Below are 20,296 nucleotides of genomic sequence, written 5' to 3'. Positions count from 1 at the left end.
ATATATTAGACAAGATGGCAAGAGTTTAATAACTACAAAGCTATAAACCGTAAACATACTACAAATATTCACATATTTACTTACTTTCTACCAGAATCAGGGCCCCAAAGGCAACAACAGTGACAAAGATGGCACAGATGACATCCAGATACACAGCGAGCCATTGGGACGTCGTCAAAAGCAGGAACCAAGCCTCTGGATTTGTGAACCGTAATAAGCATAATACATAAACAGAAAAACCATGTTAGCTGTTTCTAATGAAGGAGAACACTTCCTCAGTTGAGATACAGAAGATTTTATACAAGGTAGGACAGCAAAGTCATACACTCAAGGAACCTGAAAATTCCAGAAAACTAGGTTCTAACCCAAGACAAGGTATGGGACACACAGGAATCAGCCCAGGAAGCCTGCATTGAAAACGTCAATATTGTAAAGTAATTAGCCTCCAATTATAATAAATAAATTTATATCAAAAAGTAATAATAATAACAATTAAAAAAGAAAATGTCAACCCACAGGTTATCAACAGAAATATGACCACAAGAGAGAAGATAGAAAATCGTCTCATTGGTGCATCTTCTGCAGTGCTGGGCCTCAGCGTGAAGATCATCCTCTCACATGTCGACTGCTTCCAGCTCTCTGGCAGCAGAGAGCACAGCTCTCACTATTTCCAGCACCTTCTGCACTCACCACAGGGCCCTGCAGTGTTTATTCATAAGAGTCAGTATCTACATGACCATCAGCTAACAGGATTTGCATGTGGTTTTCAAAATGCCATTTTATCTTCAAAATACAGTAATGATTGAAAAGTTTGACCAGGATTTTATAGACTTAGAGGAAATTCTGAATTTTCTACCTAGGAAAAACAACTTCACCGATGCAAAGTATAATCAAGTGGGTGGCAAATCAGGAAATTAGTTTTGTCAATCACATCTGCTACCCTCCATGCTCTGAAAAGAGTTGACAAAATACAGACAAGAATAGCGACCACCTGGTTCTAAAAAGAAAATTTTATTGGAAAACCGCCATTCACTGATGTATTATCTTTGCCTGTCTTTGTGCTACAACAGCCAAGGTGAGTAGTTGCAACAGACACAGTACAGCACACAGAGCCTACAATATTTTCTATCTGGATCTTTGCAAAAAACAAAATTTTACTGAGTCCTGCCCTAAAGAGACAGAAGTCGTCCACAGGGCACAGTGATGGAAGGACAATGCAAGCCAGTCAGGGGAGAAAAGCAGGGGGTCATGGGGAAGAGGGGAGCACAGAGGGGATGCTGAGAGGAAGGGGAGGGGGAGGCAGGTGTGCAGAGGGGGACATGGGGGTGACACAGAGAGAGGTGCTGGCCTACTAGGCCACCTGAGAGGGAGGTCAGGCCTCAGAAGGCAGCACATCCCATCTGAAATTATTTCCAAAAACTTACAGACCTGAGTGCAAATCCTGATATGTGTCAAACAGCTCCTGAAACCTCTGTTCAGCTTTGTATGCCCGGATGGTCCAGAGTCCCCGCAGAGAAGATGCTAAGTGGGAAAACACTGGGCTCCGTGCTGGGGAAACAGAGACAGACACACCACAGAGAAAGTCAGGGAGGCTGGATGCGAGGAAACCCACTGACTCCTAGGCTATGTGGTGACACCTCCCACCAATAGGAATCCTCCATGTGACCCTCACTCCTGCTCACATCAGGTTTCACTTTAATGACCTGGGAATGAAAGATTCTCTTTGAAACTATGCTTGACCAAATTCATTCACAGCTAGATTTAGATAAGAAATTCTTTACCAGTTCTCTCATCAAGGTCCTCTCAAACACGCCTCCCTCCAAATTCTCCTGGTATCTCTCCAGGTGGAAATTGTTCACAACTTTTACAAAATTTATTGAGTATAGTTGATTTACAATAATGTGTTAGTTTCAGGTATATAGTATAGTCATTCAGTTATTTTTTCTGATTATATTCCATTACAGGTTATTACAAGATGCTGAATAAAATTTCCTGTGCTTTACAGTAAATCCTTGTTGCATACCTATTTGACAAATAGTAGTGTGTCTATTAATCGCATATTTCTACTTTGTTCCTCCCTCCCTCCCAATCCCCTTTGGTAAGTTTGCTTTCTATGTCTCTGAGTCTATTTCTATTTTGTGTACAGATTCATTTGTATTATTTTTAGATTCCATGTATAAGTGATACCATATTTGTCTTTCTCTGACTTTTAAAAGAAATATTATTCTCTAAATCCATCCATGTTGCTTCAAATGGTGATTTTTTTTTCTTTTCATTGTTAACTAATCTTTGAATCAGTAGCATTCTAAAATTTAATTCCTCATTAGAGTCCTCACCACCTTGAATTTTGATGAGCTACCTGTGTGTTGTCTCCACCTTAGATGAGTAACCTAAGGGCTGGGATAGAGTCAGTACATCCCCTACACTGGCCCAGACCCAGACCCAGGACAGGGTGAGACGAGTAAGGGAGCAGACAGTCTGCCACCTCCCTCGTCCTGGGCCTCCCCCTGCACCTGCGCCAGGAGCCTCTGTGCGGGTCATGGAGAACCTGGTACTGTACCACCCTTGTGCCCACAGGACCCGGCAGATGAGGAGTCTTTGAATGGTCTTGACTTCTGCTCCAGGAACCTGATGGATGCTTTCATAACTGCCCTGATGGGTCTCTGAACCGAGACATGATCTCGCACTTTCCCTTTGTCCTTTGTTTATGCAAAGAGCTGAAAGTGACTCGGTGGTGCCTTTGTTCATCCAGTTGAGTACCTGTGTTCTCACTCCTGCATCCACACTGCTCTCTCTCTCTTCACTCTAGTGACTAACTTTTTAGCTTCCTATAACGTTTTGCTTATAAGAGCAACATAAACTCAAATGGAGCTCATGCTCCAAATAATAAAGGCAAGAGACTGTGTTCAGACCTTTTCTTTGGACTAGCAGGTGTCCCAACCCACCCCCAGAACTCAGACAGGAAGCAGGGTGCTCACAGGGATGATGCAGGGGTATTACTGGGCCCATCACTCTGTCAGAAGGATGGTGAGAGTCCAGTTCCAACTCACTAGAACCAGGCTCTCATTTCCTGAGCAAATGAGGTTATGTCAACACTATTCATCACAGCCAAGGCTTCTGAGCAGGAAGCAGACATGGTTGTTCCCCCACAGAGAGTCCTGGAATGAACTCTCCAGAGTGGCCTCCCTCACCTGCTTCCCTGTCAGGAGATTTCTCTCCAGCAGGGATGGAGGGCAGGTTCAATTTTAGAAACCAGGTGTCATCTCAGCCTTGAACACCAGGAAACCAAACACCCCATCACCTACCTCACCTCATGCCCAAGAGTTACAGGCTGAGGGAATCTGGGCCTGTAAAAATCTATCCTGCTTCTCTCAAACCCCATTTAGGGCTGAGCAGGATGCCAGGATGAGTGAACTGGAGGGTCTGCAAAGAAAATTAGCTAGTATAGGGGGAGAGGGGATGTCAAGGCTCCGGTGGTGTGTTGCCCAAAGTAAAACTTTTGCCACAAGCACTGAGCTCGCTGTCCTGAAGCAGACTATGTCCCATTTATGGTGTCAGCTCACAGTCACAGACACGTGTAACCCTACAGTTCACATGACTGATGCCTGTGTTTCCCACAACCCTGAGGACACTTGGGGACACACCCCCCAGGACGGCAGATCTTCTCTGGCAGGATGACCCCAGGCTGACAGCCCTGCTGCAGATGATCATTCAAGCTATGTGAGACCTGCTAGTTGTGAGTAAGTTCTTGATTGCCTCATGTTCAAGGTTCCAGTGCCTTTGGTCATGACCAGCAAGTACTTTACAAGCATCAGTTCAAGAAATCCTCATGAGAACTCCAGAGACTGAGGGATTAAGGACACTCACTGCCCAAGATTACCTATTTTAACCCACCAAAGTGACAGACCTGGGTGTGAGACATGACTTTCTTAATCGCAAGGTTGTCCTTTTAATCACAACAACAGTGTCTCAGTTCAGTTCAGTCACTCAGTCATGTCCGACTCTTTCCATCCCATGAACCACAGCATGCCAGGCCTCCCTGTCCGTCACCAACTCCCAGAGTTCACTCAAATTCATGTCCATCGAGTCGGTGATGCCATCCAGCCATCTCATCCTCTGTCGTCCCCTTCTCCTCCTGCCCCCAATCCCTCCCAGCATCAGAGTCTTTTCCAATGAGTCAACTCTTCACATGAGGTGGCCAAAGTACTGGAGTTTCAGCTTTAGCATCATTCCTTCCAAAGAACCCCCAGGACTGATCTCCTTCAGAATGGACTGGTTGGATCTCCTTGCAGTCCAAGGGACTGTCAAGAGTCTTCTCCAACACCACAGTTCATAAGCATCAATTCTTCAGCACTCAGCTTTCTTCACAGTCCAACTTTAACATCCATACATGACTACTGGAAAAACCATAGCCTTGACTAGATGGACCTTTGTTGGCAAAGTAATATCTCTGCTTTTGACTATGCTAGCAGTGTCTCAGAGGGAGAATAATCAGGGTTAAGGATGCCTGCATGTGACAATGTGCATTTTTCTCCAGGCTTTGTTATATATGTTCAGAAAACCCTCAGGTACCATCCAACAGCCTTCACCACTACTGCACATCTTATTAAGCATCCAAGGTTGAACAGAGTTCCTGGGAAGGAGTATGAGAACTCCTTAAAACAGCAGACTTGATGATCCATGGTCCTAATACACCTGACACACATCTTAACCCTCCCCTAACAATGCTTGTAGCAGACCTTGCTAGTTGATCCTAGCAGCTTTCAGACAGAGTTTGGATATGGCTTCATCATTCAGGCACTGCCAAAGGCAAAAAGCTGGTTAGAGAAAGACAACCAAATACCACCCTGGTTTTATGTACTTGTCCATTGCTATGCTCACTTTTGTAAAAATGTGCCCCTCAAAACCCTATTATAATTAGCTGCCAAATGTCATTAAGATGAAAATGTCACCTAAGCTTCCAGAGGCCGTTAGGCAGTAGGATCTGAAACTAAACCTCAGGACGTAACAGTCTTTCACAGCACAAGCACGATTATGCCTTCTGGTCATAGCAGTCAGGTGTCCTTCTTTTTGCTGGTGGCTCCAGTAGTGACCTGAAGGTATACTCTCACTCACTCAGTTGCTCAGTTGTGTCTGACTCTTTCTGACTCCATGAACTGTAGCCCACCAGGCTCTTCTGTCCATGGGATTATCCGGGCAAGAATACTGGTCTGGGTTGCTATTTTCTCTTCCAGGAAATCTTCCCAACCGAGGAACTGAACTCATTTCTCCTGCATCTCCTGCATTGGCAGGCAGATTCTTTTATCACTGAGTCATCTGGGAAGCCCTAAAACATACTTTCAGTTACTACTTAGAGAAAACAGTGGTGTCACCATTTCAGGCACAGACCCACCACCTAGAGAGGGCATAAACAGTTCTAATCAGCTGGCCACCACATTTGGTTACCTGGGATGTGTAGGAGGCGGTATCTTGATTGAATTTAGTGTCTAACTTATTGCAGAGTACTAGGATGCAGGAAAATCCACATATCCCACAGAGATGATGCCAAAGTTCTCAGACTCTCCAGCTCAAGAGAAAATCCTGCACTGCTTTTCAAAAAAGCCTCAGGAGCAGCCCTTCTCTCCACTTCCGTATGGATGGGAAATGGCCCTTCCCCAGGCAAAAATCTCTGTCAAGTGTTCCTTCTGGAACAACCCCTCATTGAACATACCAGAGAGCTGCTTTTCAGCAAGACTCTTGAATGACCCCATTTCATGGGCAGCCTCAAACCATAAAATATCTGAAGCCTTGTCTTCACAGAAGACCAGATGGAGCTCATCATTCCTCTTCTGCCTCCCCAGGTCCTTCCATCAGTCAAGTCACATCAACAGAACGTCACACACACCTGGACTCTACTGCTCCCCATCCATCCAAACACCTCACAAAACTGGACCTTACAAAGGTTAGCTGGTTCTCTTCATGACTGAAATTTTTCTTTACAGCTTTTATGAAATGGGTGATCACTATCCTTTTTGCAACTAATTAGAAAATATCTCTTTAAAAGGTGAAATTGTTAGTCAATCAGTCATGTCCAACTCTTTGTGACCCCATCAACTGTAGTCCACCAGGATCCTCTATCCATGGAATTCCCCATGCAAGAATACTGGAGTGGGTTTCCATTTCCTTCTCCATGGTAACTTCCCGACCCAGGGTTCGAACCAGGGTCTCCTGCATTTCAGGAAGATTCTGAAGTCAACAGGGAAGCATCTTATGTGTTTATTATATAAAAAAAAAAACAAAAAAACATGCAACTGCCACAGTGGAAAAAAAACTCATTTGACTGGATAACTGAGATTTTTTTCCATTTGGTAGATACAAAGAACCATGAGGCTCAACATTCTCTTCTTGGCTTGGTTTCTAGAAGGTTAAGTTGGTATTAATTTGTAATTATTATTTATGGTTGAGGTCTCTGATATGAACATATTTCCACCTTACTTTTTGGCTATGGTTTTTATAACTGTTAAAATATATCTACTTCTACTTTTCTTATTAGTTTTAATATTGATGAAATATGTACATAAATAATAAGATAAACTATTTCATCATCTGTGATTACCTGCACAATAGAATGATTAGTCATAAAATGTGATCCCCATTATTATTTTTTTTTTGGATGCACCCTGCAGGTTCTTAGTTCCCTGACCAAGGATTGAAGCAGCAGAAGCATGAGTCTTAACCATAGAACCACAGGAAAGTCCCTGTTCCCATTATTATAAAACTAGGAAGCTGAATGGAGTAATAAACTAAATGAATACTGAACTGATGCCCGTCTTGTATCCTCTTAAGGGATTCTTTTCAGCATTGTTTATATGAATAGCTTTAAGAAGTGGAGGACCACAAACAGTGTGGTCCCAAATACTAGTAATAATAAAGAGCAAACCTGAAAATAACAGGGCTTATCTTTCAATAGGTCTTCCCAGGTGGATCAGACAGTAAAGAATTCATCTGCAATGCAGGACACCTGGATTCAGTCCCTGGGTCTGGGAAAATCCTCTGGAAAAGGGAATGGCTACCCACTCCACTATTTTTGCCTGGAGAATTTCATGGACAGAGAAGCCTGGTGGGCGACAGTCCATGGAGTTGCAAAAAGTCAGACACAACTGAATGACTAACATATGTCTTTTCAATACATTTAACAACTTCAACATACTTGAACATGTGAAAAAAAGTATTTTTCAAATATATCACTTCTGACATATATTTCATGAGGTCTCCTTTACTTTTCTAATCTTTTCCTTTCCTTGTCATTTCTGGTAACTTCAGGAGGAGAAAAAATTGTCTATTTTCCTTCTATATTAGTTCCAACATGATAAAATATTTTTAGGAAAAGTATTTACAGAGTGGATACTCTGTGTTAGGAAATATGTCATGAACAAGACAGAAATGGTCCCTGTCCTCATGGTGCTCACATTCATTCTCCTTGTGCTAAAATACAAAGATGCAGCTGACCTGCCACCAGTTTATTTGCCTTAAGAGCCACGCCGACTCACAGTGGCCATAACATTCAATTATCTAACGTTGACTTGTGAGAAATTCCAGAAGACAGAGTCTGCAGAATTTCAGGGGTCTGGTTAATTATTGCATTAATGGAAGCCAGCCTGCATTGCCATCCCAACCTGAGAGCCCCGGTAACTCACTTGTACATTCCAGGCGTTTCACATCGCGCGATGTCCTTAAGAAATACCACCGGAGGACAAAGAAAATGATGCCAAGTGGAATCACAGGTATAGCAATCCAAGGAATCGCAGCCACCATCACGACCACCATACCAACCACAAGAAGAAAAGTCTGAAATAGCAAAAATAGATGCAGAGGCCTCCTTATGAAGGGTACTTTTCAAAGATAAACTGTAATGATTTGTTCTATTAGGATTAAACTCCTTTCCTCAAAAAGATTTGTTGGGACAGCAGGGAATCTTTCTCTTCCAAATAAATAAAATTATAGGTGGTCCTCATGATATTTAGTGCATATGCCAAGTAGGATGATAAGAATTTTCTAGGTATCCACACTTGTGATACACTCAGTAGCCCTTTGAGGCAGTCATTACTACTTTTAACAGATGAGAATATTTGAGGCTCAGAGAGTAGGAACTGAATCCCAAACTATCAGGAATCAGGTGTTACTAGAGAGATGAGCGAGCAGGCATCACAGGTGAGGAATCCAGATGCCTCAGCTATACATGGAGGAATAAAGACGTGGTTAAATAAAAAGTCTGTGTCCATAAAAGTAGTACAAAATTTAAATGTTGACCTTTGGAAGTAGGAATTTCTCTTTCAAGATTTTCTATCCATAGTTAATACTTACTGAGTGTTCACTGTATACAGAGCTATACCTTCAAACCTTCACATGTATTAACTCATTAATCCTCACAATAGCTCTACCTAGTAACAGTATTGTCTTATTTTACAGATGGAGAGAGTGAGGCACAAGGAGAGGAAACACAACTTGATGAACGCTGCAAAGCCTAAGTCGCAAAACTGGGAAGTCCATGTCATGAGTCTTTATGACATATATAAGCTTGCCCCCAACATACAGCCATCTTTCTATCATTATAGTAAGTATTTAAAATGTCTGTTCCAAAGATTAATGATTGTAACAACGACAGATTCCATTTACCAAGTGTTTACTGTACGTAAGACAATGGGCTAAGAGCTCTATGAGCATTTTCTTAATCATCACATCATCCCATGAGATTACTCTATCTTGGTCAAAAAAAAAAAGAGAACAGGTAGAAGAGAAAACAAAATCATTGGTTGTTGCTGCTTTAAGCATCCATCTTCATCAGGAAAAGTATGATACCCTTACTTTTTAAGAATGCAATCAACACTGCCTGCCTATTATGACAGTGGGGTGTGGTGGTGGGGATGTGCAGGTTCAGTCTGGGCCAAGGCCTCCGAAGCTTATGATCTCAGGTGGATATGAATTCATGGTGATTGGCACAAGGCAGAGAGTGCTGGGGAAACACAGAGAAAAATTCAGGAACACACTTAGACAATTCTAAGAAGAGACTTATGGCCAAATTTTACAGGCTGGTTGAACAAATAGAAAGAGTGGCAAGAAAACTTGCAGGCAGCAACTACAATTGATGGAAATTTTGACCAAAAAGGAGCTGAGATGAGAAGTTAAGATGCCTGTCTGAGTTAACACTGGTTGTTCTGGGTACTCTCAGCACCAGCACCTGCATCCATGCTCACCACCCCAGGGCCTCCCCACCTTGTCACCCAGGGCAGCTGGCCCAGGTGCGTCTCTGAGGGATGGGTTAGGGGTGGTCATGCCTGTATCACAGAGACTTGGGTTATCATTTCACAGCTCTTCCTGATCAGTTTTCTCAGAGGATCTTCACAACCATCTTGTGAATAAGAAAAGTAAGAACTTCATTTTCATTTATAGATACGGCATAAAGATTGGAGGGTAAGTGGTTATCCTAAGTTTTCCCAGGAAGGATGGCGGGTCAAGGAGAAAGGCAGGAGCAGTTTGTACTCATGGAATCCTAGAGTCTTGGCCACAGGCAAGAGGAGCCTGGAAGGAGAAGGAAATGTCCAGAACTGTGACTTGGTGTCCAGGAGCCCTTGGGAACCAAACTATATTATCTGGATGGAGACCCATGTGTTTTTCCTGTTTTTCGCACATCTGCTGTGGTATCAAAATAAAACCCAGAGTGAAGAGGATGGGATTCTGAAGCAATACTTCCCAGTCATTAGTGGAAAAAAATAGCCCTGACTGACCTCTCTCCTATTAGACCTACAGATGAACAACTGCTTACAGTCACTGCATTAAGCATGAATTCCACCTGCTACAACCTTCATGTTCATGGGGAGGGGTTCTGCCAGCTCCTTCTAAGTCTGGTCTTAAGTCACCTGGCTTGCCATTGTTGATTGTCATAAATGAAGTGAAGTCGCTCAGTCATGTCTGACTCTTAGCGACACCATGGACTGCAGCCTATCAGGCTCCTCCATCCATGGGATTTTCCAGACAAGAGTACTGGAGTGGGGTGCCATTGCCTTCTCCAATGTCATAAAAACCTGCTAAAATGTCAATAAAAAATTCAAATTACAGTTTTTTAGCATATTCACTGGCTCAAAGTTCAACATTAAGTAAACTAAGATCATGGCATCCGGTCCCAACACTTCATGGCAAGTAGATGGGGAAACAGTGGAAACAGTGGCTGATTTTATTTTGGGGGGCTCCAAAATCACTGCAGATGGTGATTGCAGCCATGAAATTAAAAGACGCTTACTTCTAGGACTTTTCTGGTGGCTCAGACGGTAAAGCATCTGCCTACAGTGCAGGAGACCTGGGTTCAATCCCTGGGTCAGGAAGATCCTCTGGAGAAGGAAATGGCAATACACTCCAGTACTCTTGCCTGCAAAATCCCATGGACAGATGAGCATAGTAGGCTACAGTCCATGGGGTCGCAAAGAGTGAGACATGACTGAGCGACTTCACTTTCACTACTGCTTGGAAGGAAAGTTATGACCAACCTAGACATCATATTAAAAAGCAGAGACATTACTTTGTCAACAAAGGTCCATCTAGTCAGGGCTTTGGTTTTTCCAGTAGTCATGTATGGATGTGAGAGTTGGACTATAAAGAAAGCTGAGCACCAAAGAATTGATGCTTTTGAACTGTGGTGTTGGAGAAGACTCTTGACAGCCCCTTGGACTGCAAGGAGATCCAGCCAGTCCATTCTAAAGAAGATCAGTCCTGGGTGTTCATTGGAAGGACTGATGTTGAAGCTGAAACTCCAATACTTTGGCCACCTGATGCGAAGAGCTGACTCATTTGAAAAGACCCTGATGCTGGGAAAGATTGAGGGTAGGAGGAGAAGGGGACAACAGAGGATGAGATGGTTGGATGGCATCACTGACTCAATGGACATGAGTTGGGTAACCTCCGGGAGTTGGTGATGGACAGGGAGGCCTGGCGTGCTGTGGTTCATGGGGTCTCAAAGAGTTGGACACAACTGATGACTGAACCGAACTGAACTGAGCAGACTCACATCATTTGATGGACAACATTCATCAGTTTCAATAATTTGGCTTTCCCCAGGTGAAGGCCTGTTAAGACTAACCCAGCCTGGAAGATAACCTGGGAAGCAGAGGTAAAATAAAAATGAAGGGCTCCACAGAAGCTGAGCCAACGCTTTTTCCTTAGGTATGCATTCGGTTCAGTTCAGTTCAGTCGTTCAGTCGTGTCTGACTCTTTGAGACCCCATGGACTGCAGCACCCCATGCCTCCCTGTTCATCACCAAACTCCGGGGTTTACTCAAACTCACGTCCATCACGTTGGTGATGCCATCCAACCATCTCATCCCCTGTTGTCCCCTTCTCCTCCCGCCTTCAATCTTTCCCAGTATCAGGCACTTTTCAAATGAGTCAGTTCTTCATCCCATGTGGCCAAAGTATTGGAGCTTCCGCTTCAGCATCAGTCCTTCCAATGAACACTCAGGACTGATCTCCTTTAGGATGGACTGGTTGGATCTCCCTGCAGTCCAAGCGACTCTCAAGAGTCTTCTCCAACACCAGAGTTCCAAACATCAATTCTTCGGCACTCAGCTTTTTTTATAGTCCAACTATCACATCCATATATGACTACTGGAAAAACTATCGCTTTGACTAGACAGACCTTTGTCTGCAAAGTAATGTCTCTGATTTTTAATATGCTGTCTCAGTTCAGTTCAGTTCAGTCACTCAGTCGTGTCCAACCCTCTGCGACCCCATGTATTGCAGCACGCCAGGCAACCCTGTCCATTACTAACTCCTGGAGTTCACTCAGACTCACTTCCATCAAGTCAGTGATGCCATCCAGCCATCTCATCCTCTGTTCCCTTCTCCTCCTGTCCCCAATCCCTCCCAGCATCAGAGTCTTTTCCAATGAGTCAACTCTTTGCATGAGGTGGCCAAAGTACTGGAGTTTCAGCTTCAGCATCATTCCCTCCAAAGAAATCCCAGGGCTGATCTCCTTCAGAATGGACTGGTTAGATCTCCTTGCAGTCCAAGGGACTCTCAAGAGTCTTCTCCAATACCACAGTTTAAAAGCATCGATTCTTTGGCGCTCAGCCTTCTTCACAGTCCAACTCTCACATCCATACATGGCCACTGGAAAAACCATAGCCTTGACTAGACAGACCTTTGTTGGCAAAGTAATGTCTCTGCTTTTCAATATGCTCTCTAGGTTGGTCACAACTTTTCTTCCAAGGAGTAAGCGTCTTTTACTTTCATGGCTGCAGTCCCCATCTGCAGTGATCTTGGAGCCCCCAAAAAATAAAAGTATGACATTGTTTCCATTTTCCCCCATCTATTTCCCATGAAGTGATGGGACCAGATGCCATGAGCTTCATTTTCTGAATGTTGAGCTTTAAGCCAACTTTTTCACTCTCCGCTTTCACTTTCATCAAGAGGCTTTTTAGTTCCTCTTCACTTTCTGCCATAAGGGTGGTGTCATCTGCATATCTGAGGTTATTGATATTTCCCCCAGCAATCTTGATTCCAGCTTATGCTTCTTCCAGCCCAGTGTTTCTCATGATGTACTCTGCATATAATTTAAATAAGCAGGGTGACAATATACAGCCTTGACGTAATCCTTTTCCTCTTTGGAACCATCTGCTGTTCCATGTCCAGTTCTAACTGTTGCTTCCTAATGTGCATATAGGTTTCTCAAGAGGCAAGTCAGATGCTCTGGTATTCCCATCTCTTTCAGAATTTCCCACAGTTTATTTTGATCCACACAGTCAAAGGCTTTGGCATAGTCAATAAAGCAGAAGTAGATGTTTTTCTGGAACTCTCTTGCTTTTTCGATGATCCAGCAGATGTTGGCAACTTGATCTCTGGTTCCTCTGCCTTTTCTAAAACCAGCTTGAACATCTGGAAGTTCATGGTTCACGTATTGCTGAGGCCTGGCTTGGAGAATTTTGAGCATTACTTTACTAGCATGTGAGATGAGTGCAATTGTGCAGTAGTTTTAGCATTATTTGGCATTGCCTTTCTTTGGGATTGGAATGAAAACTGACTTTTTCCAGTCCTGTGGCCACTGCTGAGTTTTCCAAATTTGCTGGCACATTGAGTGCAGAACTTTCACAGCATCATCTTTCAGGATTTGAAAGAGCTCAACTGGAATTCCATCACCTCCACTAGCTTTGTTTATAGTGATGCTTCCTAAGGCCCACTTGACTTTATTTTCCAGGATGTCTGGCTCTAGGTGAGTGATTAGGTTGGCCATAACTTTTCTTCCAAGGAGGAAGTGTCTTTGAATTTCATGGCTGCAGTCACCATCTGCAGTGATTTTGGAGCCCAAAAATTAAAGTTTGAAACTGTTTCCACTGTTTCCCCATCTATTTGCCAAGAAGTGATGGGACCAGATGCCATGATCTTAGCTTTCTGAATGTTGAGTTTTAAGCCAAATATTTCACTCTCCTCTTTCACTTTCATCAAGAGGCTCTTTAGCCCCTATTCACTTTCTGCCATAAGGGTGGTGTCATCTGCATATCTGAGGTTACTGATATTTCTACGGGCAATCTTGATTCCAACTTGTGCTTCATCCAGTCCAGCATTTCTCATGATGTACTCTGCATATACATTAAATAAGCAGGGAGACAATATACAGCCTTGACATATTTTTTCCCCATTTGGAACCAGTCTGTTGTTCCATGTCCAGTTCTAACTGTTGCTTCTTTCTTGCATACCGATTTCTCAGGAGGCAGGTCAGGTGGTATGGTAATCCCATCTCTTTAAGAAGAAGACCCATTATTAACACTCTCAGAGCTCCAAAGTTAGGTTACATACCTCAGATTTCATGCCACTAAATTCAGAAATAATTTAAAGCGGTTGTCTCTGACATCTACTTGTAGGTAATACTATAGCCACCCTCATTGTGGATTGAATATCATATATATATATATATATTATCATGGCATCTGGTCCCATCACTTCATGGGAAATAGATGGAAAACAGTGGAAACAGTGTCAGACTTTCTTTTTTGGGGCTCCAAAATCACTGCAAATGGTGATTGCAGTCATGAAATTAAAAGACACTTACTCCTTGGAAGGAAAGTTATGACCAACCTAGAGAGCATATTGAAAAGCAGAGATGTTACTTTGCCAACAAAGGTCTGTCTAGTCAAGGCTATGGTTTTTCTCCAGTGGTCATGTATGGATGTTAGAGTTGGACTGTGAAGAAAGCTGAGCACCAAAGAATTGATGCTTTTGAACTGTGGTGTTGGAGAAGACTCTTGAGAGTCCCTTGGACTGCAAGGAGATCCAACCAGTCCATTCTGAAGGAGATCAGCCCTGGGATTTCTTTGGAGGGAATGATGCTGAAGCTGAAACTCCAGTACTTTGGCCACCTCATGCAAAGAGTTGACTCATTGGAAAAGACTCTGATGCTGGGAGGAATTGGGGGCAGGAGGAGAAGGGGATGACAGAGGATGAGATGGCTGGATGGCATGACTGACTCGATGGACATGAGTCTGAGTGAACTCCGGGAGTTGGTGATGGACAGGGAGGCCTGGCTTGCTGCGATTCATGGGGTTGCAAAGAGTCGTACACAACTGAGAGACTAAACTGAACTGAACTGAAACAGTGTATGTGTTTACAGTTATATGAATATACATTTCTGAATCTTTTATTGTCAGCTATCTCAAACCCTTTATAGAAGTTGGCAGAAGATGAAAATAGTATCTCAACAAAAAGCCATTTGAAGAAGGAAACAAAAGATTCTGTTGTACAATACACATGCCTTTCCTGAAACCAACCTCATTTCTTTCTCCTACATTCCCAGGAATTCCAAGAAACCCAGTTAAAGCTACACATACAATTCCCCCCATCTACTTGGATTTCAGGCCCATATGATGGCCCATATCACCAAGGCCAGTGTTTCTACACCTCTGTCACACTGGCACAGAGACAATAATGGGTATATATAAAGAAACATATTGTCCCAGAAGCAAGTGACTCAAGTACTAATGCCCCCCAAATAAAGAGAATTATTATTTTTATATATTTCCCATTTGGAGCACATTGTTTGGAAAATTATATCCAAAGTCTGTGAATCCACATAAACTAATAAAAAAAATTCTTAGATGAAATCTTTCACTTTAGAGAAAATGGTGATTTTTTTACAATTCAGAAAAATTGTTTAGTTTGCAGAGAATGACAGCCTACACTTAGAGAGGATATTCCACTAGCCCAGTATTGTGCTTAGACAGGATTTAGAACAAATCTTCCTGCATATTAACAGGGAGGGTAAGACTCTACACCCATTCTCAATCTTAGTAAAAACTGGGATATACCAACAACATGAAAAGATGGTAATGGAAATTAAACGAGGTCACATACATAAGGTGTTAACCAGTTCATGCATAACAAATAGAAACTCTAACTCCATCATTACTACCATCAGTGTGCTCTGGGTGCCTGCAGACAGGGGAGGAGGGATGAGGTGTTCATAGATTGATGAGCCCAAAGAATCTTAAGAATCTCAAGAAGTTGGGCCCTAACAGGCCTCTCATTCTAACCACTAGAATAGTTAAGTATTATCCAAGAACGTATCAGAGCAGGTACAATTTTTCTTAGATGTGGTGATGAGGTCACATGTACCAAAGTGACTGTGGCTTTTCTTTGGTCACAGTGAAATTCACATCTGAGGTCTATTTTGTTTGAAGATGCACTTTTAAAATAATATGACCAATAAACTTCATGCCTACTACAGTTTTTGTCCTCTCTGAATTATCTTCCCAACTCTAAGCCTTCCAAAGACTGAAAAATTTTGGGACATGGCAGTAAGTAACATTTTTTGAGATGTTTCTTTTCTTTTTTAATATATATTTTAAAGAGATTTTTTTTCTTATTCTGTATCATTTTTCTCTTTCAAGTTATCCTTTTTCTTAGTGAAGACTTGCTTTTTTGAAACTCCTAAGCATTTATGGGAGACTAAGGGGAAAAGTGCTGGACCTCTGAATCAACAAAACCAAACAGGATTATTCAATATAGACCAAAGAGAAGATCAATTTGACATTTACTATTTTATGCACCATGAAGTGGTACACTGATACCAGTGGAAGTACAAAATCTGTATTTTGTAAACTCATGAATCTCAAGAAGTTGAACTGTGTCCACTCCAGGTCAGCATTCTTGGTGGAAGCAAGTAGCCTGGTTAGGTTTTCAGGATGACTAAGGCAGAGGATAGGTCCCCACCATGTATGGAAGGAAGTCCCATGAGCATCTTTCATCCTCCAAAAGGATGCTGTGTTGTGAGCAGCTGTTTATGAAAAGCCACACTGGTTTCTAAATGATTTGTAAGTGAAATATATAAAAAAGCAGCAAAGAAAAGAAAATAATGCTTGTGAAAATGTTAATGGTTTTGTTTAAAAGCCTGACCAACCAAAAAACTTGAAAAATAAGACTTTGCTTTATTGCTAGAGGCTACAGGATTTCTTTGGAAGGAATGATGCTAAAGCTGAAACTCCACTACTTTGGCCACCTTATGCAAAAAGTTGACTCATTGGAAAAGACTCTGATGCTGGGAGGGATTGGGGGCAGGAGGAGAAGGGGACGACAAAGGATGAGATGGCTGGATGGCATCACTGACTCGATGGACATGAGTCTGAGTGAACTCCGGGAGTTGGTGATGGACAGGGAGGCCTGGCGTACTGTGATTCATGGGGTCGCAAAGAGTCGGACACGACTGAGTGACTGAACTGAACTGATGGCAAGTTTTCTCATAACACAGATATCCACAATTCTCTAGATCTAGCCAACAAACAAAGAAGTAATAGTTATGTCATGCTTCCAAATACCAATAATGGATGACACTTCATAAGACTTGTCATGAGTCCAAATCTCAAGTATTTCACAGGCTTTATATAATCTCATTCTCACATCAATATGAGGAGCGATTATCCTCTACATTTGCAAAGCAGGAAACTGATATTCAGAGAGGCTTATTGATTTGCCCAAATTCAAACAATTCAGTCATTATGACCCCAAGTCTTTTCTTTTAACTTCTGCCTGATACTGTATCACATACAGATACTGTATCACACATAGATACTGTATCACACATCATATATTTCCCCTTCTGTCTGCATTTTCGAACCCTGTTGGGTTTCTTGTGGTTCTATCTGGTCTCTTCCATGAGGGGGCCAGTTCTAGATCCCCAGCTATTTAGGGAATAACAGCCTATTCAGTTCAGAGAGCAGAATGATCATTAAAAGATCTTAACAGTGCTCACTGGGCTTCCCTGGTGGCTCAGTAGTAAAGAATCTGCCTGCCAATGCAGGAGATGTGGGTTTGATCACTGGATCAGGAAGATCCTCTGGAGAAGGAAATGGCAACCCACTCCAGTATTCTTGCCTGGGAAATCCCATGGACAGAGGAGCCTGGAGCACTGCAGTCCATGGGGTCACAAAGAGTTGAACGCAACTAAGCGACTAAATGCCAACAGCAGCGGTTCCTTCTGTTCATAGTTTTTCAGGCACTCTGTCTACCAGATCTAATTCCTTGAATCTATTCATCACCTCCATTGTATAACCATAAGAGATTTGATTTAGGTCAAACCTGAATGGTCTAGTGGTTTTCCCTACTCTCTTCATTTAAGCCTGAATTTTGCAATACGGAATTGATGATCGGAGCCATAGTCACCTCCAGGTCTTGTTTTTGCTGACTGTATAGAGCTTCTCCATTTTCAGCTGAAAAGGACAGAATCAATCTGATTTTGGTGTTGATCATTTGGTGATGTCCTTGCATAGAACTGTCCCTTGTGTTGCTGGAAGAGGGTGTTTGTTATGACCAATGTGTTTTGACAAAACTCTGTTAGCCTATGCCCTGCTTCATTTTGTACTCCAAAAGCCAGACTTGCCTATTACTCCAGGTATCTTTTGATTTCCTACTTTTGCATTACAATTCCTTATGATGAAAAGGACATCTTTTTTGGTATTAGATCTAGAAGGTATTGTAGATCTTCATAGAACCAGTCAACTTCAGCTTCTTTAGCATTAGTAGTTGGGGCATAGACTTGTATTACTGTGATGCTGAATGGTTTGCCTTGGAAGAGAACTGAGATCATTCTGTCATTTTTGAGTTTGTACCCGAGGACTGCATTTCAGACTCTTTCGTTAACTATGACAGTTTCTGTTTCTTCTAAGGGATTCTTGCCCACAGAAATAGATACAATGGTCATCTGAATTAAATTCGCCCATTCCTGTCCATTTTAGTTCACTGATTCCTAAGATGCCAATATTCACTCTTGTCATCTCCTGCTTGACCACATTCAATTTACATTGATTCATGGACCTAACATTCCAGGTCCCTATGGGATTTCTTTGGAAGGAATGATGCTAAAGCTGAAACTCCAGTACTTTGGCCACCTCATGCAAAGAGTTGACTCATTGGAAAAGACTGATGCTGGGAGGAATTGGGGGCAAGAGGAGAAGGGGACAACAGAGGATGAGATGGCTGGATGGCATCACTGACTCGATGGACGTGAGTCTGAGTGAACTCCGGGAGTTGGTGATGGACAGGGAGGCCTGGCGTTCTGCGATTCATGGGGTTGCAAAGAGTTGGACACGACTGAGCGACTGATCTGATCTGATCTGATCTGATGCAATATCATTCTTTACAGCATTGGACTTCACTTTTACCAACAGACACATCCACAACTGAGTGTCATTTCCACTTTGGCCCAGCTGCTTCATTCTTTCTGGAGCTGTTAGCAGTTGCCCTCTGCTCTTCCCCAGTAGCATATTGGATACCTTCCAATATGGATGAGCCTTCCAATTGGAGGGCTCATCTTCCAGTGTCATATATTTTTGCCTTTTCATTCTGCTCACGGGGCTCTCACAGCAAGAATACCGGAGTGGTTTATCATTGCCTCCTCCAGTGGACCATGTTTTGTCAGAACTCTCCACTGTCTTGGGTGGCCCTGCATGGCATGGCTCATAGCTTCATTGAGTTACACAAGCCCCTTCACCAGGACAAGGCTGTGATCCATGAAGGGGGAAAGGGCATGAGGATTCAGTTATTTAAGCTCAGCCAAGCTGTTGCTTTGTTGTTGTTTTCTCTTCCTGAATGAGGTGTGTGTGAGGAAAGAAGGTTTTTGCAATTCAATTTTCCTCAATAAATTAAAACATTTTGCTGAGGGCAGCTGTATGCAACTTCTGATGCTCAAAGAAGTCCCTTTTTTTAAATTTAATAAGTGATTTTTTTGGTATTTTAAAATTTATTTATTTTTAATTGAAGGATAATTAAAATGCTTAAATTTAACTTCCACATCTTACCTTCATTTTCACTTGTTTTATTTGTAGGAAGACTCTTGGAGGTGATGATTTCAATGACAAAAGCAGTGCATAATTGAGACTCTTTACTCAATGTTATTTGGGACTTTGGAAAATTGTATGAAAATTACGTTAATTTGAAATACTTAGTGCCCAATGGTCAGTTTTGAAAACAACTGATTTTTATTCTGTGAGTCTACATAAGAAAGTGTCCCTTAAGATCTTCAAGAATTACAAACCTAGAATCTCTGCAATACAAACTCATGAGATGATACTTATGGACCTGGAAACTGTCTGACAATAAATTTAATGCAACATAATGCCAATGTCATCAGACAACTTTTCTCACTTAAAAATACATATGGTGTTTTAAAAATAACTACACCTTACTTCCCTGGTGGCTCAGACAGTAAAGTGTCTGTCTACAATGCGGGAGACCGGAGTTCGATCCCTGGGTTGGGAAGATCCCCTGGAGAAGGAAATGGCAATCCATTCCAGGACTATTGTCTGGAAAATCCCATGGACAGAGGAGCCTGGTAGGCTACAGTTCATGAGATCACAAAGAGTCAGACATTACTGAGTGACTTCACTTTCTTTTACCCATTACTTAGTGCTCGACATGCATTTAGATGTTATGCAAAGAATAATATTAAAACAATTTCATTTTGTCTTCCCACAACATTTATGGAGTTGGTAGTATTTTTGCTATTTTACTGAGAGAAGACTGGCTTTGTGGGGCAGAGACAGGAAGGAGAGCTGGGATTCAAACTTGGAAAGGGAGACTGCAGGGCTTCCCACGTCGCTATACTTTAAAACTGTCGACATCATAAATGATTATCAGGTGGAATCACACTACATAAATTGATTTTTTTAGGCTGCTTTTCCTTCACTCTTTTTAAAATGGTGAAAAGCTCCAATTTGCCCAACAACTATACTGTGACTGAACAGGCAACTTCTCTGGTAGCTGTAAGAGTCAGTGTACAGGATGG

The 20,296-nt window shown here is 42.4% G+C and overlaps 1 protein-coding gene across 1 annotated transcript in view; it reads right to left on the bottom strand.

Annotated features, from left to right (window-relative positions):
* The window catches only part of LOC112577712 (ATP-binding cassette sub-family C member 4), a 161,705-nt gene that overhangs the window by 51,666 nt on the left and 89,743 nt on the right, over positions 1-20,296 (bottom strand). The window contains exons 21-23 of the mRNA XM_045162483.1: positions 7,677-7,827; positions 1,429-1,548; positions 85-195 (exon numbers count right to left, since the gene is read on the bottom strand). Coding sequence (XP_045018418.1) covers positions 85-195; positions 1,429-1,548; positions 7,677-7,827 — 382 coding nt within the window. The remainder of the gene's footprint in view (positions 1-84; positions 196-1,428; positions 1,549-7,676; positions 7,828-20,296) is intronic.

The sequence above is a fragment of the Bubalus bubalis genome, chromosome 13 (assembly GCF_019923935.1).
Source record: "Bubalus bubalis isolate 160015118507 breed Murrah chromosome 13, NDDB_SH_1, whole genome shotgun sequence".
Lineage (NCBI taxonomy): Eukaryota > Metazoa > Chordata > Mammalia > Artiodactyla > Bovidae > Bubalus > Bubalus bubalis.
Note: the sequence above shows the minus strand (reverse complement) of the source record. Positions and strands in the feature narration are given on the sequence as shown.